The sequence below is a fragment of the Pleurodeles waltl genome, chromosome 9 (assembly GCF_031143425.1).
Source record: "Pleurodeles waltl isolate 20211129_DDA chromosome 9, aPleWal1.hap1.20221129, whole genome shotgun sequence".
NCBI classification, from domain to species: domain Eukaryota; kingdom Metazoa; phylum Chordata; class Amphibia; order Caudata; family Salamandridae; genus Pleurodeles; species Pleurodeles waltl.
In genome coordinates this window covers 1,079,892,263-1,079,916,739 of record NC_090448.1, presented here as the reverse complement: position 1 = coordinate 1,079,916,739, position 24,477 = coordinate 1,079,892,263, and the positions used below count along the sequence as shown (strand labels likewise).

Genomic DNA, 24,477 nt, shown 5'->3' with positions numbered 1-24,477 from the left:
ATCTCCCTACAGGGAATGGACTTTATAGTGGAACACAGACCTGGGACTGCCCATGCCAATGCAGATGGCCTTTCCAGGTTCTTCCACTTAGACAATGAAGACTCTCTTGGGAAAGGTTAGTCTCATCCTCTTTCGTTTGGGGGGGGGGGGGGGGTTGTGTAAGGAAATGCCTCCTTGGCATGGTTGCCCCCTGACTTTTTGCCTTTGCTGATGCTATGTTTACAATTGAAAGTGTGCTGAGGCCTGCTAACCAGGCCCCAGCACCAGTGTTCTTTCCCTAACCTGTACTTTTGTATCCACAATTGGCAGACCCTGGCATCCAGATAAGTCCCTTGTAACTGGTACTTCTAGTACCAAGGGCCCTGATGCCAAGGAAGGTCTCTAAGGGCTGCAGCATGTCTTATGCCACCCTGGAGACCTCTCACTCAGCACAGACACACTGCTTGCCAGCTTGTGTGTGCTAGTGAGGACAAAACGAGTAAGTCGACATGGCACTCCCCTCAGGGTGCCATGCCAACCTCTCACTGCCTATGCAGTATAGGTAAGACACCCCTCTAGCAGGCCTTACAGCCCTAAGGCAGGGTGCACTATACCATAGGTGAGGGTACCAGTGCATGAGCATGGTACCCCTACAGTGTCTAAACAAAACCTTAGACATTGTAAGTGCAGGGTAGCCATAAGAGTATATGGTCTGGGAGTTTGTCAACCACGAACTCCACAGCACCATAATGGCTACACTGAAAACTGGGAAGTTTGGTATCAAACTTCTCAGCACAATAAATGCACACTGATGCCAGTGTACATTTTATTGTAAAATACACCCCAGAGGGCACCTTAGAGGTGCCCCCTGAAACTTAACCGACTATCTGTGTAGGCTGACTAGTTTTAGCAGCCTGCCACAAACCGAGACATGTTGCTGGCCCCATGGGGAGAGTGCCTTTGTCACTCTGAGGCCAGTAACAAAGCCTGCACTGGGTGGAGATGCTAACACCTCCCCCAGGCAGGAATTGTCACACCTGGCGGTGAGCCTCAAAGGCTCACCTCCTTTGTGCCAACCCAGCAGGACACTCCAGCTAGTGGAGTTGCCCGCCCCCTCCGGCCAGGCCCCACTTTTGGCGGCAAGGCCGGAGAAGATAATGAGAAAAACAAGGAGGAGTCACTGGCCAGTCAGGACAGCCCCTAAGGTGTCCTGAGCTGAAGTGACTAACTTTTAGAAATCCTCCATCTTGCAGATGGAGGATTCCCCCAATAGGGTTAGGATTGTGACCCCCTCCCCTTGGGAGGAGGCACAAAGAGGGTGTACCCACCCTCAGGGCTAGTAGCCATTGGCTACTAACCCCCCAGACCTAAACACGCCCTTAAATTTAGTATTTAAGGGCTACCCTGAACCCTAGAAAACTAGATTCCTGCAACTACAAGAAGAAGGACTGCCTAGCTGAAAACCCCTGCAGAGGAAGACCAGAAGACGACAACTGCCTTGGCTCCAGAAACTCACCGGCCTGTCTCCTGCCTTCCAAAGATCCTGCTCCAGCGACGCCTTCCAAAGGGACCAGCGACCTCGACATCCTCTGAGGACTGCCCCTGCTTCGAAAAGACAAGAAACTCCCGAGGACAGCGGACCTGCTCCAAGAAAGGCTGCAACTTTGTTTCCAGCAGCTTTGAAAGAACCCTGCAAGCTCCCCGCAAGAAGCGTGAGACTTGCAACACTGCACCCGGCGACCCCGACTCGGCTGGTGGAGATCCAACACCTCAGGAGGGACCCCAGGACTACTCTAAGACTGTGAGTACCAAAACCTGTCCCCCCTGAGCCCCCACAGCGCCGCCTGCAGAGGGAATCCCGAGGCTTCCCCTGACCGCGACTCTTTGAATCCAAAGTCCCGACGCCTGGGAGAGACCCTGCACCCGCAGCCCCCAGGACCCGAAGGACCGGACTTTCACTGGAGAAGTGACCCCCAGGAGTCCCTCTCCCTTGCCCAAGTGGAGGTTTCCCCGAGGAACCCCCCCCTTGCCCGCCTGCAGCGCTGAAGAGATCCCGAGATCTCTCATAGACTAACATTGCGAACCCGACGCTTGTTTCTACACTGCACCCGGCTGCCCCCGCGCTGCTGAGGGTGAAATTTCTGTGTGGGCTTGTGTCCCCCCCGGTGCCCTACAAAACCCCCCTGGTCTGCCCTCCGAAGACGCGGGTACTTACCTGCAAGCAGACCGGAACCGGGGCACCCCCTTCTCTCCATTCTAGCCTATGTGTTTTGGGCACCACTTTGAACTCTGCACCTGACCGGCCCTGAGCTGCTGGTGTGGTGACTTTGGGGTTGCTCTGAACCTCCAACGGTGGGCTACCTTGGACCAAGAACTGAACCCTGTAAGTGTCTTACTTACCTGGTAAAACTAACAAAAACTTACCTCCCCCAGGAACTGTGAAAATTGCACTAAGTGTCCACTTTTAAAACAGCTATTTGTCAATAACTTGTAAAGTATACATGCAATTTTTATGATTTAAAGTTCCTAAAGTACGTACCTGCAATACCTTTCAAATGAGATATTACATGTAGAATTTGAACCTGTGGTTCTTAAAATAAACTAAGAAAAGATATTTTTCTATACAAAACCTATTGGCTGGATTTGTCTCTGAGTGTGTGTACCTCATTTATTGCCTATGTGTATGTACAACAAATGCTTAACACTACTCCTTGGATAAGCCTACTGCTCGACCACACTACCACAAAATAGAGCATTAGTATTATCTATTTTTACCACTATTTTACCTCTAAGGGGAACCCTTGGACTCTGTGCATGCTATTCCTTACTTTGAAATAGCACATACAGAGCCAACTTCCTACACCAAACTTCCCAGTTTTCAGTGTAGTCATTATGGTGCTGTGGAGTTCGTGTAAAACAGACTCCCAGACCATATACTCTTATGGCTACCCTGCACTTACAATGTCTAAGGTTTTGCTTAGACACTGTAGGGGCACAGTGCTCATGCACTGGTACCCTCACCTATGGTATAGTGCACCCTGCCTTAGGGCTGTAAGGCCTGCTAGAGGGGTGTCTTACCTATACTGCATAGGCAGTGAGAGGCTGGCATGGCACCCTGAGGGGAGTGCCATGTTGACTTACTCATTTTGTTCTCACTAGCACACACAAGCTGGTAAGCAGTGTGTCTGTGCTGAGTGAGGGGTCTCCAGGGTGGCATAATACATGCTGCAGCCCTTAGAGACCTTCCCTGGCATCAGGGCCCTTGGTACCAGAGGTACCAGTTACAAGGGACTTATCTGGATGCCAGGGTGTGCCAATTGTGGAATCAAAAGTACAGGTTAGGGAAAGAACACTGGTGCTGGGGCCTGGTTAGCAGGCCTCAGCACACTTTCAATTCAAAACATAGCATCAGCAAAGGAAAAAAGTCAGGGGGTAACCATGCCAAGGAGGCATTTCCTTACAGGGAGCCTCGGGATTCCCTCTGCATGTGTCGCTGTGGGGGCTCAGGGGTGTCAACTCTGGCTACTCACGGTCTCGTAGTCGCCGGGGAGTCCTCCCTGTGGTGTTTGTTCTCCACAAGTCGAGCCAGGGGCGTCGGGTGCAGAGTGCAAAGTCTCACGCTTCGGCGGGAAACGTGTGTTGATTCAAAGTTGATTCTTTGTTGCAAAGTTGCAGTCTTTGGGGAACAGAGCCGCTGTCCTCTGGAGTTCTTGGTCCTTCTAGATGCAGGGTAGTCCTCTGAGGCTTCAGAGGTTGCTGGACCCTGGGAACGCGTCGCTCGAGCACTGTCTTTAGAACTGGGGAGACAGGCCGGTAGAGATGGGGCCAAAGCAGTTGGTGTCTCCATCTTCTCTGCAGGTTTTTCAGTTCAGCAGTCCTCTTCTTCTTAGGTTGCAGGAATCTAGTTTCCTAGGTTCTGGGGAGCCCCTAAATACTGAATTTAGGGGTGTGTTTAGGTCTGGGAGGGCAGTAGCCAATGGCTACTGTCCTTGAGGGTGGCTACACCCTCTTTGTGCCTCCTCCCTGACGGGAGGGGGGCACATCCCTATTGGGGGAATCCTCCATCTGCAAGATGGAGGATTTGTAAAAGTCAGAGTCACCTCAGCTCAGGACACCTTAGGGGCTGTCCTGACCGGCCAGTGACCCCTCCTGGTTTTTCTCACTATCTCCTCCGGCCTTGCCGCTAAAAGTGGGGCCGTGGCCGGAGGGGGCGGGCAACTCCACTAGCTAGAGTGCCCTGGGGTGCTGTAACAAAGGGGGTGAGCCTTTGAGGCTCACCGCCAGGTGTTACAGTTCCTGCAGGGGGAGGTGATGAGCATCTCCACCCAGTACAGGCTTTGTTACTAGCCACAGAGTGACAAAGGCACTCTCCCCATGTGGCCAGCAACATGTCTGGTGTGTGGCAGGCTGCTAAAACCAGTCAGCCTACACGGGTAGTCGGTTAAGGTTTCAGGGGGCACCTCTAATTTGCCCTCTGGGGTGTATGTTACAATAAAATGTACACTGGCATCAGTGTGCATTTATTGTACTGAGAAGTTTGATACCAAACTTCACAGTTTTCAGAGTAGCCATTATGGTGCTGTGGAGTTCGTGCATGACAGACTCCCAGACCATATACTCTTATGGCTACCCTGCACTTACAATGTCTAAGGTTTTGCTTAGACACTGTAGGGGCATAATGCTCATGCACTTATGCCCTCACCTATGGTATAGTGCACCCTGCCTTAGAGCTGTAAGGCCTGCTAGGGGGGTGACTAATCTATACCTGTAGGCAGTGTGAGGTTGGCATGGCACCCTGAGGGGAGAGCCATGTCGACTTAGTCTTTTTATCCCCACTAGCACACACAAGCTGGCAAGCAGTGTGTCTGTGCTGAGTGAGGGGTCCCCAGGGTGGCATAAGATATGCTGCAGCCCTTAGAGACCTTCCCTGGCATCAGGGCCCTTGGTACCAGGGGTACCAGTTACAAGGGACTTACCTGGATGCCAGGGTGTGCCAATTGTGGAATCAAAAGTACAGGTTAGGGAAAGAACACTGGTGCTGGGGCCTGGTTAGCAGGCCTCAGCACACTTTCAATTCAAAACATAGCATCAGCAAAGGCAAAAAGTCAGGGGGTAACCATGCCAAGGAGGCATTTCCTTACAGAAGCTATCGAAAATGCTGGAAAATATACCAGTGCTTCACTAGAAGGAAAGATTGGGAAGCGGGTGAGGTAAGACATTGATCAGCTAAAATCTTGACAATGCAGCAGTCACAGAGATAAAAGGCAGACATTCTGTCCTGGAGGACATTGTCCGTGAACTCAAGTCCACAGTCTCACAGTTTGGAGTGGCTTCCAAAAATCCTTGAAAAGCATTGAGGAAGTAGAAGGGTGTTGTTCTAAAAGCCTTTGCTTCATCAGCTTGTTGGCACTGTTGAGTTGGCTGAGGACTACTGATGAGAACACTTTTTGGAATTCTGTCTCCAGTTGGTGCTTTCATCAGAGCTGCTTGGGCCAGATTCATTCCAGGGTTTTTAAGGGAATTTTCTTTAGGGTTGTTTAACAGCAGAGGAAATAAATTGAGAAGGTTAAAAAGTAATTGTTGGTGATGAACCTGGAATATAGGCTCCCTTACTTAGCTAAGTTAGTAATGACATTCAATGTCTAGATACAATTGTCTGAAATACCTGGAGTTCCTCTGGAGTAGCTAGCAGAGCTAAAGTACCTGATTTTGCTGTATGATCAGTCTTAAGCCTCTGGGGTCTCTTGTGGAGGGAGAAGGGGCCTTGGGAGCGAAACTCGTGAACAAGAGAACAAAAAGGCAGCACTGGTGCCCTGAGGCAGGGGTCACGCCTCAGTTGGAGAATTTACAGCAAAACATGGCTCAAAGGGTTTGTGGGAAGAGGTGGGTGGGAGAGGTTTGAGATGTATTCCTGTCATTGTTGGTGCCAAAGACCATCCAACTAACATACACAATTCCCTCACATGTGCTTCACAAGACATTCCGCACATAATCCCTTACTGAGGCTCCTCTGCATCTCTTCTTTCTGATACAAGCTGACATCACACTTCAACACATACACTGAGGATATGACGTTTACATGCAAAGTCTCACTTTGTGAGTGGAGTGGTGGCTGAATAAGAAGAACTTTAACTCCTGATGTAAAAAATCAACAAACTCACAAAATTAGGCATGGAGAGGTTTTGCCATTTGTTAAGCACTGTCCTTGTATTACAGGAAATGGAATTGAGAGCACCAAGTGTGGGTCATTGGGAAATGATGACCCTATAGGGGTCTTACAGTAAGTTCAACCTGGGGACAAGTCTTTGTGGAAATGTGTGTCAAAAACTTAGGAGATGCATGTCACTTAATGTCTGACATAGGGAAAAAAGAAACAAAAAAGATACAATTCCAGACCTAACTACTAGATGGCAGAAGGCTGTGCCAGAGCATAATCACAATGCAAGAACATTCTTCTTCATGGGTTCTGCCCAGCCTTGAACTAGCATTACCGTTTGACAGCATAGGTATACAGGGAGTGCAGAATTATTAGGCAAATGAGTATTTTGACCACATCATCCTCTTTATGCATGTTGTCTTACTCCAAGCTGTATAGGCTCGAAAGCCTACTACCAATTAAGCATATTAGGTGATGTGCATCTCTGTAATGAGAAGGGGTGTGGTCTAATGATATCAACACCCTATATCAGGTGTGCATAATTATTAGGCAACTTCCTTTCCTTTGGCAAAATGGGTCAAAAGAAGGACTTGACAGGCTCAGAAAAGTAAAAAATAGTGAGATATCTTGCAGAGGGATGCAGCACTCTTAAAATTGCAAAGCTTCTGAAGCGTGATCATCGAACAATCAAGCGTTTCATTCAAAATAGTCAACAGGGTTGCAAGAAGCATGTGGAAAAACCAAGGCGCAAAATAACTGCCCATGAACTGAGAAAAGTCAAGCGTGCAGCTGCCACGATGCCACTTGCCACCAGTTTGGCCATATTTCAGAGCTGCAACATCACTGGAGTGCCCAAAAGCACAAGGTGTGCAATACTCAGAGACATGGCCAAGGTAAGAAAGGCTGAAAGACGACCACCACTGAACAAGACACACAAGCTGAAATGTCAAGACTGGGCCAAGAAATATCTCAAGACTGATTTTTCTAAGGTTTTATGGACTGATGAAATGAGTGAGTCTTGATGGGCCAGATGGATGGGCCCATGGCTGGATTGGTAAAGGGCAGAGAGCTCCAGTCCGACTCAGACGCCAGCAAGGTGGAGGTGGAGTACTGGTTTGGGCTGGTATCATCAAAGATGAGCTTGTGGGGCCTTTTCGGGTTGAGGATGGAGTCAAGCTCAACTCCCAGTCCTACTGCCAGTTCCTGGAAGACACCTTCTTCAAGCAGTGGTACAGGAAGAAGTCTGCATCCTTCAAGAAAAACATGGTTTTCATGCAGGACAATGCTCCATCACACGCGTCCAAGTACTCCACAGCGTGGCTGGCAAGAAAGGGTATAAAAGAAGGAAATCTAATGACATGGCCTCCTTGTTCACCTGATCTGAACCCCATTGAGAACCTGTGGTCCATCATCAAATGTGAGATTTACAAGGAGGGAAAACAGTACACCTCTCTGAACAGTGTCTGGGAGGCTGTGGTTGCTGCTGCACGCAATGTTGATGGTGAACAGATCAAAACACTGACAGAATCCATGGATGGCAGGCTTTTGAGTGTCCTTGCAAAGAAAGGTGGCTATATTGGTCACTTGTAAGGAAATGCCTCCTTGGCATGGTTGCCCCCTGACTTTTTGCCTTTGCTGATGCTATGTTTACAATTGAAAGTGTGCTGAGGCCTGCTAACCAGGCCCCAGCACCAGTGTTCTTTCCCTAACCTGTACTTTTGTATCCACAATTGGCAGACCCTGGCATCCAGATAAGTCCCTTGTAACTGGTACTTCTAGTACCAAGGGCCCTGATGCCAAGGAAGGTCTCTAAGGGCTGCAGCATGTCTTATGCCACCCTGGAGACCTCTCACTCAGCACAGACACACTGCTTGCCAGCTTGTGTGTGCTAGTGAGGACAAAACGAGTAAGTCGACATGGCACTCCCCTCAGGGTGCCATGCCAGCCTCTCACTGCCTATGCAGTATAGGTAAGACACCCCTCTAGCAGGCCTTACAGCCCTAAGGCAGGGTGCACTATACCATAGGTGAGGGTACCAGTGCATGAGCATGGTACCCCTACAGTGTCTAAACAAAACCTTAGACATTGTAAGTGCAGGGTAGCCATAAGAGTACATGGTCTGGGAGTCTGTCAAACACGAACTCCACAGCACCATAATGGCTACACTGAAAACTGGGAAGTTTGGTATCAAACTTCTCAGCACAATAAATGCACACTGATGCCAGTGTACATTTTATTGTAAAATACACCCCAGAGGGCACCTTAGAGGTGCCCCCTGAAACTTAACCGACTATCTGTGTAGGCTGACTAGTTTTAGCAGCCTGCCACAAACCGAGACATGTTGCTGGCCCCATGGGGAGAGTGCCTTTGTCACTCTGAGGCCAGTAACAAAGCCTGCACTGGGTGGAGATGCTAACACCTCCCCCAGGCAGGAATTGTCACACCTGGCGGTGAGCCTCAAAGGCTCACCTCCTTTGTGCCAACCCAGCAGGACACTCCAGCTAGTGGAGTTGCCCGCCCCCTCCGGCCAGGCCCCAATTTTGGCGGCAAGGCCGGAGAAAATAATGAGAATAACAAGGAGGAGTCACTGGCCAGTCAGGACAGCCCCTAAGGTGTCCTGAGCTGAGGTGACTCTAACTTTTAGAAATCCTCCATCTTGCAGATGGAGGATTCCCCCAATAGGGTTAGGATTGTGACCCCCTCCCCTTGGGAGGAGGCACAAAGAGGGTGTACCCACCCTCAGGGCTAGTAGCCATTGGCTACTAACCCCCCAGACCTAAACACGCCCTTAAATTTAGTATTTAAGGGCTACCCTGAACCCTAGAAAATTAGATTCCTGCAACTACAAGAAGAAGGACTGCCCAGCTGAAAACCCCTGCAGCGGAAGACCAGAAGACGACAACTGCCTTGGCTCCAGAAACTCACCGGCCTGTCTCCTGCCTTCCAAAGATCCTGCTCCAGCGACGCCTTCCAAAGGGACCAGCGACCTCGACATCCTCTGAGGACTGCCCCTGCTTCGAAAAGACAAGAAACTCCCGAGGACAGCGGACCTGCTCCAAGAAAAGCTGCAACTTTGTTTCCAGCAGCTTTAAAGAACCCTGCAAGCTCCCCGCAAGAAGCGTGAGACTTGCAACACTGCACCCGGTGACCCCGACTCGGCTGGTGGAGATCCGACGCCTCAGGAGGGACCCCAGGACTACTCTGATACTGTGAGTACAAAAACCTGTCCCCCCTGAGCCCCCACAGCGCCGCCTGCAGAGGGAATCCCGAGGCTTCCCCTGACCGCGACTCTTTGAACCTAAAGTCCCGACGCCTGGGAGAGACCCTGCACCCGCCGCCCCCAGGACCTGAAGGACCGGACTTTCACTGGAGAAGTGACCCCCAGGAGTCCCTCTCCCTTGCCCAAGTGGAGGTTTCCCCGAGGAATCCCCCCCTTGCCTGCCTGCAGCGCGGAAGAGATCCCGAGATCTCTCATAGACTAACATTGAAAACCCGACGCTTGTTTCTACACTGCACCCGGCCGCCCCCGCGCCGCTGAGGGTGAAATTTCTGTGTGGACTTGTGTCCCCCCCGGTGCCCTACAAAACCCCCCTGGTCTGCCCTCCGAAGACGCGGGTACTTACCTGCAAGCAGACCGGAACCGGGGCACCCCCTTCTCTCCATTCTAGCCTATGCGTTTTGGGCACCGCTTTGAACTCTGCACCTGACCGGCCCTGAGCTGCTGGTGTGGTGACTTTGGGGTTGCTCTGAACCCCCAACGGTGGGCTACCTTGGACCAAGAACTGAACCCTGTAAGTGTCTTACTTACCTGGTAAAACTAACAAAAACTTACCTCCCCCAGGAACTGTGAAAATTGCACTAAGTGTCCACTTTTAAAGTAGCTATTTGTCAATAACTTGAAAAGTATACATGCAATTGAAATGATTCAAAGTTCCTAATGTACTTACCTGCAATACCTTTCAAACAAGATATTACATGTTAAATTTGAACCTGTGGTTCTTAAAATAAACTAAGAAAAGATATTTTTCTATACAAAACCTATTGGCTGGATTTGTCTCTGAGTGTGTGTACCTCATTTATTGTCTATGTGTATGTACAACAAATGCTTAACACTACTCCTTGGATAAGCCTACTGCTCGACCACACTACCACAAAATAGAGCATTAGTATTATCTCTTTTTACCACTATTTTACCTCTAAGGGGAACCCTTGGACTCTGTGCATGCTATTCCTTACTTTGAAATAGCACATACAGAGCCAACTTCCTACAACACTGGTGCTGGGGCCTGGTTAGCAGGCCTCAGCACACTTTCAATTGAAAACATAGCATCAGCAAAGGCAAAAAGTCAGGGGGCAACCATGCCAAGGAGGCATTTCCTTACAACATGTTACTGTTTAAACAGTTCCCAGAGCAAGTCCTATCATCTGGTCTATAAATACCTGGGGAGTGGGTATTCCAATTTAGGCCCATGAGACAATTTCAAAGTGATAGAGGATGGATCTGCTAGGGATATGACAATGGTAACAAAATTGGGAGGAAACGCCTTCACTATCAATGTCTAGATTCACAATACAAGGCAGGAGAAGTTAATCAAGTCCCCAATTCCAGACTGATATTAAACTGATACTAATGAAGTCAAAGGCTTGTCCATACAGTGTTAACATGAACAAAAGGTAAAAAATAGTGAAGTGTAACTGCTACGAATTGTACCACATTACCCTGCATAATCTTGCTTTTCCTGCCCTATTGTCACCCTGCTGCATAATTCCAGTGGACCAGCATATAAGGAAAATTCCATGTTTCAAAAGGGAGCATTAAAGCGGAGGTCTTTATTTGTCTGCGGTTACTAGAGCTACTCTGGCAGTGTGGGGTAAAGTAACTGTGAAAGAGGCTTACAATGTTTTCCATCACTGTTCTTGGATACAGTAAATAATCCTGACTTTCCATCCATTATGAATGGACATGATATTGCTGAATAGACAGAAACGTAGGTACTAGGGGTTTTTGGCACGTCTGGAATGAAATCAATTGAGAATCTCAAAAAAGATTGAAAGATATCACCATCAGCAAATACGGGACTTGGTAGTAGATCAATCAATTAAAACCTTAACATTTAAGAAAAGGCTGTTTACAAAGGAGAGGGTTAAAAAAACGATTACCAAGATTTATAAACTGTTCAACTGCCAAAATAAAGAAAAGTCACCAGGGGAAAGCAAGTGTAAAATAGGAAGACCGTGTGGTGAGAGGGAACAGGGGGATTCTTTCACCAGACCGAGTACTTCAGCAAGAAGCTCCAAAAGAAATGAGGGTGTGACAGAGTTGGCCCTATATTAGTACTAAATCCCTGTCAAACTACAAGGTTGGTACAAATGTACTCAAGCACTTGACAAAATATTTTGAGCCTCCATTAGGAATAGATATTCCATCTTCCTCCTGAGAGATAGGCCAATATCAATGATTTTTACTCTTAACAAGTATGACCACAAACCCAAATTTACTTTGAAGTATGTTAAAATAAAATATCTATTTTTACAAAGCAAAAACAATCTTAAATATACTAATACAAAGAGACTTGACATTCTCCCATATCCCCACCCACACTGGACAGTACAATTAGTTTACATAGGTAGTGTTGAATTCTATAATGTTTTAACTGCAAGTGATTATCTCCTTAAAACATTACGACACTAGGAGGCTCTTTTTAGCCAAGAAAAATTACCACATACTTTGTCTCTCTCAATGGCTTCATCCAGCACTTTCCTTGCTTTTGGAAGATCATGGTGAACTTTGAGTAGATGGCGAGCAAGCTTGATTGCATAAAATGAGGACTCACTACTGGATTTGGCATTTGCCATTGCTTCCTGAAGCAAGCGTTCTGCTTCTTCTAGATCTCCAAGTCGCCGCTCTAGACTTACTCTTCTTAAACGGACCATTGCTAGGCTTCCAACAGACTCTTCAAAGGATTTTAAAATTCTTCTTGCCTCATCAATGTTTTCTGAAATAAATAGGAGATTTGCACAAATGGCTCTCTGCACAAGGTATCCTTACTGCTCTGCATTCACAATTCTGTCACAGATTAAAATAGTTCAATTAACATACCACATTACATCAAACAGTTAAAGTCTAACCCAACAAGACCCAAGAGTATTTTGGAGGCAGAAGTCAGCTTCAGAACTAGGTGACATTTCATCCATGCCTGTACTTCGTCATGGTTTCAAAGGTGAGAGCTTAACTTTTGTTACACAGTAATTTCCCCACAACTTTACAGTGCCTCACTGCCACAGTTACATTCTCTATTTTCTTTTTACAAACGTTTTTAATCTACCCATTCTTCAGACTGAATCAGTTTGCACCTGAGAATCCTCCAACTACTAATGACAGACACTATCTTGGAATGAGCAATAGCAGTACTTTTTGGAATCTGAAGGCATCCTGTTTCTCCTACCTACATGTGGGAGTGCCTTCACCACCCTCCCCCAGTATTGGAGGGCTGTATGTCTGCCAACTTGAACAAACATGTGTATTTGATTTTGATAAACCATTTTTCAATGATATACACATTTGGAAGAGATAGATCAATTATGTTCCCTTTATCTAGCCTGGAAAACAAGAAAGCCATTGACTCTTAAATGGATCAACACCTTTATTTGATGTTCGTACACAACATACGTAATCAGGATATAGCCTTACAGGATGTAAAGATCTTCCCAAATAAAGGTTTCCTTGCAAATGACATTACAAACTTCTGGAGTGGAATAACCAGTTAAGATTCAACAGTTTTCACCCTCACCCACTATGTCAAAATTTACCCTTTAGCCAGTTTCTACATTGTCATACAAATTGTAGCCAGATCCCAGAATAGAATATACAACCAGTATTACGGAGTATGGAATAAAAAAAAGAAAAAGAATATCCACTAACTAGAATAAAAAGAAATGACTAAGGGAACTAATAACACAGATTCACTAGTACGAACTATCCCAAATATCAAGAAGAACAGGTACACTGCACATAGAGACCAATGTCTTCTTACAGAAAGAGCAGAAACAAAGACATCTTGGTACCCACTAGACCCAAAGCCAATGAAATTAATTCCGACCATGGTATCATGGGACATGGCTCCAAAAGTGGACCATTAGCTCTGTAGGCTATACAGCATTATGTCCCCTGATCTGGAGTACAAAGGAACTTGCTTTAGAACCAGACTTAGAATGGTCCTTAAAGAAACATACTAATTGCAGTTCCTCTTATGTGATCCAGATGTCATCTGGTAGCACTTTAGATATATTTGGATGACTTGCAGAAAAATAAGGACATGCATCTGTGAACAAAGGCAATATTAGATGCAGAAAGACTACCATAAAAGAATAGCCATTAAATAGAAGTTCAATACACAGAAAGGGATTTATCCTTGATGGTGACTGAGCAATTAGTAAGATTCACCCCCTCAGAGACATTTTTAAAACCCTCCAAGAGAAGTAGCAAAGGAGGATATATACAGTAAAAAAGAATACTAGTGGATCGAACAGATGTTATCTCTTGCACAAGTTTGAACAAAAATTAGGCGTACTACTTAGATGCTGTCAGCAGTGCCCCAGGGGATTTCCTATCCATTCCTAATGAACACAACCCAGAAGGAACACCCTAGTGAGTGGTTCTTAAATTTTAGAACCATGACCCAGTAAAACAAACTTTTGCGGCCCACCTGGATTTAATGGACATGAGCTGGTTCTGTTTAATGAAATAAAAGCATCATGTGATAGCGCACTGTCATTTACAGACAGCATATTTTCCACTAAAATAGACACTAAGTTTGCAGACATACAGTTCTAGTGACAAAACTATACTGCATACAAATGATAATGTGTAGAAACAGTTTCCATAAATGTTATCATATGCGCATCACCAAGTAAAAGTGTCTATTTGTTTTGATCCTATTTAAAACTTTCCATCACACTTCAAAATTACGAATAAATGTGCTTCAGTTTTGCTTTCCTAGCTACTGGATGAGTACAGTTCATTTACACATTTTGTTTCACAAAAAATTATATCATTGAACCTTTTCTTTCACACTGTACCTCAGCAAGACAGTCACATATTGCACTTGCCTTAGTTTGTAAACACCAATCCACATGCTAAAAAACATAAGCAGCGATTTGACATGGCCTGACATCAGACCGGTCATTTAAGCACTGCAAATATGACAAAATAAATCAAGGAATTTTAATTTATTGCTTGGAAGTATGATTCCATGCACTCTGGGGGCCCCTTCGAGGACCCCCAGCATTGCTACCACCAGTCTTACAGGGTTTGCCCAGGCAGCCCAGCTGCTGCCACCCCTCAGACAGGTTTCTGCCCTTGACTGGGGGTGAGTGTTTGCATTGTCAGCACTCCGTCCATCATCCTTTTGTGTTGTTAAGGTTTCTGCCCTTCTGCAGCATCTGAGCAAGCCCAGGAAGGCAGAACAAATGATTTCCTTTGGGAGAGGAGTAACACCCTTTCCCTTTGGAAGTAAGTGTGACTGGCTTGAGAAGGGGTAACCTCCCCAAGCCACTGGTTTTGCTTTGAAGGGCCCATTTGGAGCCCTACGTGTATAAACCAGTCCACACAGGTTCAGGGACCCCAGTCCCTGCTCTGGTGCAAAACTGGACAATGGAAAAGGGAATTACCTCTCCCCTGTCCATTACCACACCAGGGGTGGTACTCAGAGATCCTCCAGAGGGTCCCTGGGTTCTGACACCTTGATTCCAAGGGTTGCAGGAAACTCTGGTAGCATCCAAGGGGCCAGCCAGGCAGGCAACTTCAGAGGCACCCTCTGACAGGTAGTTACCTAGTTAGGTGACCAAGCCCCCTCTTTGGGCTATATAGGTCTTCCTCTGGGGTGGGTCCTCAGATTCGGCTTGCAAGACTCCAGCAGGGCTCCTCTACAACCTCCGCTTCGACTTCTGGCCACAGGAACCATGAATGAACCCCCCAGGAACTTACAAGCTGCAGATCCACGAGGAAGACTCTTCTGCCAGCTTTGCAACAGGAGTTCAGGAAGAACTCCTGCCAGCTTTGCAACATTTCCCTGGCTGTGAACCCTAAAAAGATTGCAACTCTTCAGCCTGCACAAGAATAAGAAGTTATCTCCCTTAGGGTGAAGGCATCAGTCCCCTGTAGCTATAGGTACCTGGCCGCAGCAACGACCGGCTATGTGAATCTCCCCTCATGCTGAGTGGCGTGGGTCCTGCATCACAGGTCCGCTCTACCAACTGTTGCACTTTGGTGGTGGAAAGTACTTTCCACTCCACGCAAGACAGTACCCCTGTGCACCACGTACTTTACAGCTGCTAAAGCTTGTTGCTTCACCTCCGAGGGGAACTTCAGGAGACATGTAGCTCCAGCCCCAGCACTCCCACCTGGAACTTTTTGCGTGGTCCTCCGGCGGTGTGGGAGCAACTTCTGTGGTGCTTCAGCAACATCTGTGTCCCTGTCCTGTGGGGCACTTGTGGGTGCTGCCTCTGCTCCTGTGGGCCTTCTGCGACGCAGAGGGTCCTCTGTGACTCCCTCTCCTGAGTAGAGCCCACCTGGACCTTACTGGCAACACCCCTTTTCTGCCAACCGAGAGTTTGCCTTTGCCAAGGCTTGTTGGTGAAAATCCTTCACCAACACCCATCTGCAATCCAGCTTCCAGTGTGGGCCACCTTTTGTAAGCATCAAGAACTCTTCTCCAGCTTCTGTGCTGCAGTGCTGACCTGTATTCCTCCTTCATCAACCAACTCCAAAAGGTAACCCTAGGTGGTTAGTATCTCCTATACCCCCTGGACTCCACAGACACTTCAGGACTTGGTCCCCTCTCTCCACAGGTCTCCATCTTCAGTTTTCCACTGCTGGTTCCTAGTATGCTGTTCTGGATGTCTTCATTTTCTTCTTTTTATCCTTTGGGGTGATTTTGGGGAAATCCAGTGTTTCACTCCAGCGTTCCTGGTTGCTGTGGGGTACTACATTACTTACCTGTGTGGTTTCCTAGTACTGCCAGCTCCCCTCCACACGATTTACTTACATACGTGGGGGCCCTGGGTTCGCATTCCACTTTCTTACCATATGATTTGAGTTCCCCCTAGGGATACTATTATATATTGTTATTCTACACTGTTTTCTAACCTTTTATGCCTCTTAATGCTTGTTAGTGAACATATACACACACACACACAATAACAAGGTTGGCATGGCACCCTGAGGGGAGTGCCATGTCGACTTAGTCATTTTCTCCCCACCAGCACACACAAGCTGGCAAGCAGTGTGTCTGTGCTGAGTGAGGGGTCCCTAGGGTGGCATAAGACATGCTGCAGCCCTTAGAGACCTTCCCTGGCATCAGGGCCCTTGGTATCAGAGGTACCAGTTACAAGGGACTTACCTAGGTGCCAGGGTTGTGCCAATTGTGGAAACAATGGTACATTTTAGGTGAAAGAACACTGGTGCTGGGGCCTGGTTAGCAGGTCCCAGCACACTTCTCAGTCAAGTCAGCATCAGTATCAGGCAAAAAGTGGGGGGTAACTGCAACAGGGAGCCATTTCTTTACATGCCCCAAGTGGGTTGCTGGAGCCAAATGAAATAATGAACCCAAGTGCAAAACCTATGCAGGCGAATCCAAAGTAAAATTGTCAGATTTGCTGTGAATAGCCCAACCTGATTGCTCTTATGTGACAATCCATTTTTAGTCACACAGACCTGCTTCGATGTGCAGTGGTGCCGCTTTCCCGACTGGACGGGAAGTTATCAAAAACGAAGTTGTCCTCATGTGAAAGCGCACTCCCAAAAAATATAGAAGAAAATTGCAGGACCACCATAACCAGCATGCACTGTACTCACTTGAGGCCCACTGGGGCAGACTGGTAACTAAAGAGATTAATCAGGTGCCTGCAATTAGACAAGCTGAAGCCATGCCGGTCTTTTCAACAAGAAAGAAATGCCTGGAACACTTCCAGCACTGGCTGCACCTACGAGGGTGAAACACTTCTATATTTTCCTCTGCTGAAGAAAGGATTGACCTAGAAACACATGTCCAGAGATGTTTTTATAACCAAAGGCCTGGAATAATGAAACTGCTTAAAGAAATTCACTGTGAGTTGCTGGCTTTGCTTTTTCTTCCCGTTTATTTAACCTGTTGGGAGTGCGCTTTCACATGAGGACATCTTCGTTTTTGAGATATGTAAGGAAATGCCTCCTTGGCATGGTTGCCCCCTGACTTTTTGCCTTTGCTGATGCTATGTTTACAATTGAAAGTGTGCTGAGGCCTGCTAACCAGGCCCCAGCACCAGTGTTCTTTCCCTAACCTGTACTTTTGTATCCACAATTGGCAGACCCTGGCATCCAGATAAGTCCCTTGTAACTGGTACTTCTAGTACCAAGGGCCCTGATGCCAAGGAAGGTCTCTAAGGGCTGCAGCATGTCTTATGCCACCCTGGAGACCTCTCACTCAGCACAGACACACTGCTTGCCAGCTTGTGTGTGCTAGTGAGGACAAAACGAGTAAGTCGACATGGCACTCCCCTCAGGGTGCCATGCCAGCCTCTCACTGCCTATGCAGTATAGGTAAGACACCCCTCTAGCAGGCCTTACAGCACTAAGGCAGGGTGCACTATACCATAGGTGAGGGTACCAGTGCATGAGCATGGTACCCCTACAGTGTCTAAACAAAACCTTAGACATTGTAAGTGCAGGGTAGCCATAAGAGTATATGGTCTGGGAGTCTGTCAAACACGAACTCCACAGCACCATAATGGCTACACTGAAAACTGGGAAGTTTGGTATCAAACTTCTCAGCACAATAAATGCACACTGATGCCAGTGTACATTTTATTGCAAAATACACCCCAGAGGGCACCTTAGAGGTGCCCCCTGAAACTTAACCGACTATCTGTGTAGGCTGACTAGTTCCAGCAGCCTGCCACACTAGAGACATGTTGCTGGCCCCATGGGGAGAGTGCCTTTGTGTAAGGAAATGCCTCCTTGGCATGGTTGCCCCCTGACTTTTTGCCTTTGCTGATGCTATGTTTACAATTGAAAGTGTGCTGAGGCCTGCTAACCAGGCCCCAGCACCAGTGTTCTTTCCTTAAACCTGTACTTTTGTATCCACAATTGGCAGACCCTGGCATCCAGATAAGTCCCTTGTAACTGGTACTTCTAGTACCAAGGGCCCTGATGCCAAGGAAGGTCTCTAAGGGCTGCAGCATGTCTTATGCCACCCTGGAGACCTCTCACTCAGCACAGACACCCTGCTTGCCAGCTTGTGTGTGCTAGTGAGGGCAAAACGAGTAAGTCGACATGGCACTCCCCTCAGGGTGCCATGCCAGCCTCTCACTGCCTATGCAGTATAGGTAAGACACCCCTCTAGCAGGCCTTACAGCCCTAAGGCAGGGTGCACTATACCATAGGTGAGGGTACCAGTGCATGAGCATGGTACCCCTACAGTGTCTAAACAAAACCTTAGACATTGTAAGTGCAGGGTAGCCATAAGAGTATATGGTCTGGGAGTTTGTCAAACACGAACTCCACAGCACCATAATGGCTACACTGAAAACTGGGAAGTTTGGTATCAAACTTCTCAGCACAATAAATGCACACTGATGCCAGTGTACAGTTTATTGTCAAATACACCCCAGAGGGCACCTTAGAGGTGCCCCCTGAAACTTAACCGACTATCTGTGTAGGCTGACTAGTTTTAGCAGTCTGCCACAAACCGAGACATGTTGCTGGCCCCATGGGGAGAGTGCCTTTGTCACTCTGAGGCCAGTAACAAAGCCTGCACTGGGTGGAGATGCTAACACCTCCCCCAGGCAGGAATTGTCACACCTGGCGGTGAGCCTCAAAGGCTCACCTCCTTTGTGCCAACCCAGCAGGACACTCCAGCTAGTGGAGTTGCCCGCCCCCTCCGGCCAGGCCCCACTTTTGGCGGCAAGGCCGGAGAAAATAATGAGAAAAACAAGGAGGAGTCACTGGCCAGTCAGGACAGCCCCTAAGGTGTCCTGAGCTGAAGTGACTCTAACTTTCAGAAATCCTCCATCTTGCAGATGGAGGATTCCCCCAATAGGGTTAGGATCGTGACCCCCTCCCCTTGGGAGGAGGCACAAAGAGGGTGTACCCACCCTCAGGGCTAGTAGCCATTGGCTACTAACCCCCCAGACCTAAACACGCCCTTAAATTTAGTATTTAAGGGCTACCCTGAACCCTAGAAAAATTAGATTCCTGCAACTACAAGAAGAAGGACTGCCTAGCTGAAAAACCCCTGCAGAGGAAGACCAGAAGACGACAACTGCCTTGGCTCCAGAAACTCACCGGCCTGTCTCCTGCCTTCCAAAGATCCTGCTCCAGCGACGCCTTCCAAAGGGACCAGCGACCTCGACATCCTCTGAGGACTGCCCCGGCTTCGAAAAGACAAGAAACTCCCGAGGACAGCGGACCTGCTCCAAGAAAAGCTGCAACTTTGTTTCCAGCAGCTTTAAAGAACCCTGCAAGCTCCCCGCAAGAAGCGTGAGACTTGCAACACTGCACCCGGCGACCCCGACTCGGCTGGTGGCGATCCAACACCTCAGGAGGGACCCCAGGACTACTCTGATACTGTGAGTACCAAAACCTGTCCCCCCTGAGCCCCCACAGCGCCGCCTGCAGAGGGAATCCCGAGGCTTCCCCTGACCGCGACTCTTTGAATCCTAAGTCCCGACACCTGGGAGAGACCCTGCACCCGCAGCCCCCAGGACCTGAAGGACCGGACTTTCACTGGAGGAGTGACCCCCAGGAGTCCCTCTCCCTTGACCAAGTGGAGGTTTCCCCGAGGAACCCCCCCCCTTGCCTGCCTGCAGCGCTGAAGAGATCCCTAGATCTCCCATTGACTTCCATTACAAACCCGACGCTTGTTTCTACACTGCACCCGGCCGCCCCCGCGCTGCTGAGGGTGAAATTTCTGTGTGGACTTGTGTCCCCCCCGGTGCCCTACAAAACCCCCCTGGTCTGCCCTCCGAAGACGCGGGTACTTACCTGCAAGCAGACCGGAACCGGGGCACCCCCTTCTCTCCATTCTAGCCTATGTGTTTTGGACACCACTTTGAACTCTGCACCTGACCGGCCCTGAGCTGCTGGTGTGGTGACTTTGGGGTTGCTCTGAACCCCCAACGGTGGGCTACCTTGGACCAAGAACTAAGCCCTGTAAGTGTCTTACTTACCTGGTTAACCTAACAAATACTTACCTCCCCTAGGAACTGTGAAAATTGCACTAAGTGTCCACTTTTAAAACAGCTATTTGTGAATAACTTGAAAAGTATACATGCAATTTTGATGATTTGAAGTTCCTAAAGTACTTACCTGCAATACCTTTCGAATGAGATATTACATGTAGAATTTGAATCTGTGGTTCTTAAAATAAACTAAGAAAAGATATTTTTCTATAACAAAACCTATTGGCTGGATTTGTCTCTGAGTGTGTGTACCTCATTTATTGTCTATGTGTATGTACAACAAAAGCTTAACACTACTCCTTGGATAAGCCTACTGCTCGACCACACTACCACAAAATAGAGCATTAGTATTATCTCTTTTTGCCACTATCTTACCTCTAAGGGGAACCCTTGGACTCTGTGCATACTATTCCTTACTTTGAAATAGTGCATACAGAGCCAACTTCCTACACTTTGTCACTCTGAGGCCAGTAACAAAGCCTGCACTGGGTGGAGATGCTAACACCTCCCCCAGGCAGGAGCTGTAACACCTGGCGGTGAGCCTCAAAGGCTCACCCCTTTGTCACAGCACCGCAGGACACTCCAGCTAGTGGAGTTGCCCGCCCCCACCGGCCCGGCCCCCACTTTTGGCGGCAAGGCCGGAGAAAATAATGAGAATAACAAGGAGGAGTCACTGGCCAGTCAGGACAGCCCCTAAGGTGTCCTGAGCTGAGGTGACTGACTTTTAGAAATCCTCCATCTTGCAGATGGAGGATTCCCCCAATAGGGTTAGGATTGTGACCCCCTCCCCTTGGGAGGAGACACAAAGAGGGTGTACCCACCCTCAGGGCTAGTAGCCATTGGCTACTAACCCCCCAGACCTAAACACGCCCTTAAATTTAGTATTTAAGGGCTACCCTGAACCCTAGAAAATTAGATTCCTGCGACAACAAGAAGGACTGCCCAGCTGAAAACCCCTGCAGAGGAAGACCAGAAGACAACAACTGCCTTGGCTCCAGAAACTCACCGGCCTGTCTCCTGCCTTCCAAAGAACTCTGCTCCAGCGACGCCTTCCAAAGGGACCAGCGACCTCTGAATCCTCTGAGGACTGCCCTGCTTCGACGACGACCAGAAACTCCCGAGGACAGCGGACCTGCTCCAAAAAGACTGCAACTTTGTTTCAAGGAGCAGCTTTAAAGACCCCTGCAACTCCCCGCAAGAAGCGTGAGACTTGCAACACTGCACCCGGCGACCCCGACTCGGCTGGTGGAGAACCAACACCTCAGGGAGGACCCCCGGACTACTCTCCGACTGTGAGTACCAAAACCTGTCCCCCCTGAGCCCCCACAGCGCCGCCTGCAGAGGGAATCCCGAGGCTTCCCCTGACCGCGACTCTCTGAAACCTAAGTCCCGACGCCTGGAAAAGACCCTGCACCCGCAGCCCCCAGGACCTGAAGGACCGGACTTTCACTGGAGAAGTGACCCCCAGGAGTCCCTCTCCCTTGCCCAAGTGGAGGTTTCCCCGAGGAAGCCCCCCCTTGCCTGCCTGCAGCGCTGAAGAGATCCGTTGATCTCTCATAGACTAACATTGCAAACCCGACGCTGGTTTCTGCACTGCACCCGGCCGCCCCCGCGCTGCTGAGGGTGAAATTTCTGTGTGGGCTTGTGTCCCCCCCCGTGCCCTACAAAACCCCCCTGGTCTGCCCTCCGAAGACGCGGGTACTTACCTGCAAGCAGACCGGAACCGGGGCACCCCCTTCTCTCTATTCTAGCCTATGCGTTTTGGGCACCACTTTGAACTCTGCACCTGACCGGCCCTGAGCTGCTGGTGTGGTGACTTTGGGGTTGCTCTGAACCCCCAACGGTGGGCTACCTTGGACCAAGAACTGAACCCTGTAAGTGTCTTACTTACCTGGTGTAAAGAAATGGCTCCCTGTTGCAGTTACCCCCCACTTTTTGCCTGATACTGATGCTGACTTGACTGAGAAGTGTGCTGGGACCCTGCTAACCAGGCCCCAGCACCAGTGTTCCTTCACCTAAAATGTACCATTGTATCCACCATTGGCACACCCTGGCATTCAGATAAGTCCCTTGTAACTGGTACTTCTAGTACCAAGGGCCCTGATGCCAAGAAAGGTCTCTAAGGGCAGCAGCATGTCTTATGCCACCCTAGAGACCCCTCACTCAGCACAGACACACTGCTTACAAGCCTGTGTGTGCTAGTGAGAACAAAATGAGTAAGTCGACATGGCACTCCCCTCAGGGTGCCATGCCAGCCTCTCACTGCCTATGCAGCATAGGTAAGACACCCCTCTAGCAGGCCTTACAGCCCTAAGGCAGGGTGCACTATACCATAGGTGAGGGTACCAGTGCATGAGCACTGTGCCCCTACAGTGTCTAAACAAAACCTTAGACATTGTAAGTGCAGGGTAGCCATAAGAGTATATGGTCTGGGAGTCTGTTTTACACGAACTCCACAGCACCATAATGGCTACACTGAAAACTGGGAAGTTTGGTATCAAACTTCTCAGCACAATAAATGTACACTGATGCCAGTGTACATTTTATTGTAAAATACACCACAGAGGTGCCCCCTGAAACTTAACTGACTGTGTAGGCTGACTAGTTCCAGCAGCCTGCCACACCAGAGACATGTTGCTGGCCCCATGGGGAGAGTGCCTTTGTCACTCTGAGGCCAGTAACAAAGCCTGCACTGGGTGGAGATGCTAACACCTCCCCCAGGCAGGAGCTGTAACACCTGGCGGTGAGCCTCAAAGGCTCACCCCTTTGTCACAGCCCAGCAGGGCACTCCAGCTTAGTGGAGTTGCCCGCCCCCTCCGGCCACGGCCCCCACTTTTGGCGGCAAGGCTGGAGGGAACAAAGAAAGCAACAAGGAGGAGTCACTGGCCAGTCAGGACAGCCCCTAGGGTGTCCTGAGCTGAAGTGACTCTAACTTTTAGAAATCCTCCATCTTGCAGATGGAGGATTCCCCCAATAGGGTTAGGATTGTGACCCCCTCCCCTTGGGAGGAGGCACAAAGAGGGTGTACCCACCCTCAGGGCTAGTAGCCATTGGCTACTAACCCCCCAGACCTAAACACGCCCTTAAATTTAGTATTTAAGGGCTACCCTGAACCCTAGAAAATCAGATTCCTGCAACTACAAGAAGAAGGACTGCCCAGCTGAAAACCCCTGCAGCGGAAGACCAGAAGACGACAACTGCCTTGGCTCCAGAAACTCACCGGCCTGTCTCCTGCCTTCCAAAGATCCTGCTCCAGCGACGCCTTCCAAAGGGACCAGCGACCTCGACATCGTCTGAGGACTGCCCCTGCTTCGAAAAGACAAGAAACTCCCGAGGACAGCGGACCTGCTCCAAGAAAAGCTGCAACTTTGTTTCCAGCAGCTTTAAAGAACCCTGCAAGCTCCCCGCAAGAAGCGTGAGACTTGCAACACTGCACCCGGCGACCCCGACTCGGCTGGTGGCGATCCAACACCTCAGGAGGGACCCCAGGACTACTCTGATACTGTGAGTACCAAAACCTGTCCCCCCTGAGCCCCCACAGCGCCGCCTGCAGAGGGAATCCCGAGGCTTCCCCTGACCGCGACTCTTTGAACCTAAAGTCCCGACGCCTGGGAGAGACCCTGCACCCGCAGCCCCCAGGACCTGAAGGACCGGACTTTCACTGGAGAAGTGACCCCCCAGGAGTCCCTCTCCCTTACCCAAGTGGAGGTTTCCCCAAGGAATCCCCCCCTTGCCTGCCTGCAGCGCTGAAGAGATCCCGAGATCTCTCATAGACTAACATTGCGAACCCGTTGCCTGTTCCTACACTGCACCCGGCCGCCCCCGCGCTGCTGAGGGTGAAATTTCTGTGTGGACTTGTGTCCCCCCTGGTGCCCTACAAAACCCCCCTGGTCTGCCCTCCGAAGACGCGGGTACTTACCTGCAAGCAGACCGGAACCGGGGCACCCCCTTCTCTCCATTCTAGCCTATGTGTTTTGGGCACCACTTTGAACTCTGCACCTGACCGGCCCTGAGCTGCTGGTGTGGTGACTTTGGGGTTGCTCTGAACCCCCAACGGTGGGCTACCTTGGACCAAGAACTAAGCCCTGTAAGTGTCTTACTTACCTGGTTAACCTAACAAATAC

At 49.1% G+C, this 24,477-nt stretch overlaps 1 protein-coding gene across 3 annotated transcripts in view; it reads right to left on the bottom strand.

Annotated features, from left to right (window-relative positions):
- PRPF39 (pre-mRNA processing factor 39) overlaps nucleotides 1-24,477 on the bottom strand; it is a 404,622-nt gene that overhangs the window by 176,608 nt on the left and 203,537 nt on the right. For all 3 annotated transcript variants that reach the window (XM_069208720.1, XM_069208721.1, XM_069208722.1), the window contains one exon: nucleotides 11,864-12,132. In XM_069208720.1, the coding sequence (XP_069064821.1) occupies nucleotides 11,864-12,132 (269 nt within the window). The remainder of the gene's footprint in view (nucleotides 1-11,863; nucleotides 12,133-24,477) is intronic.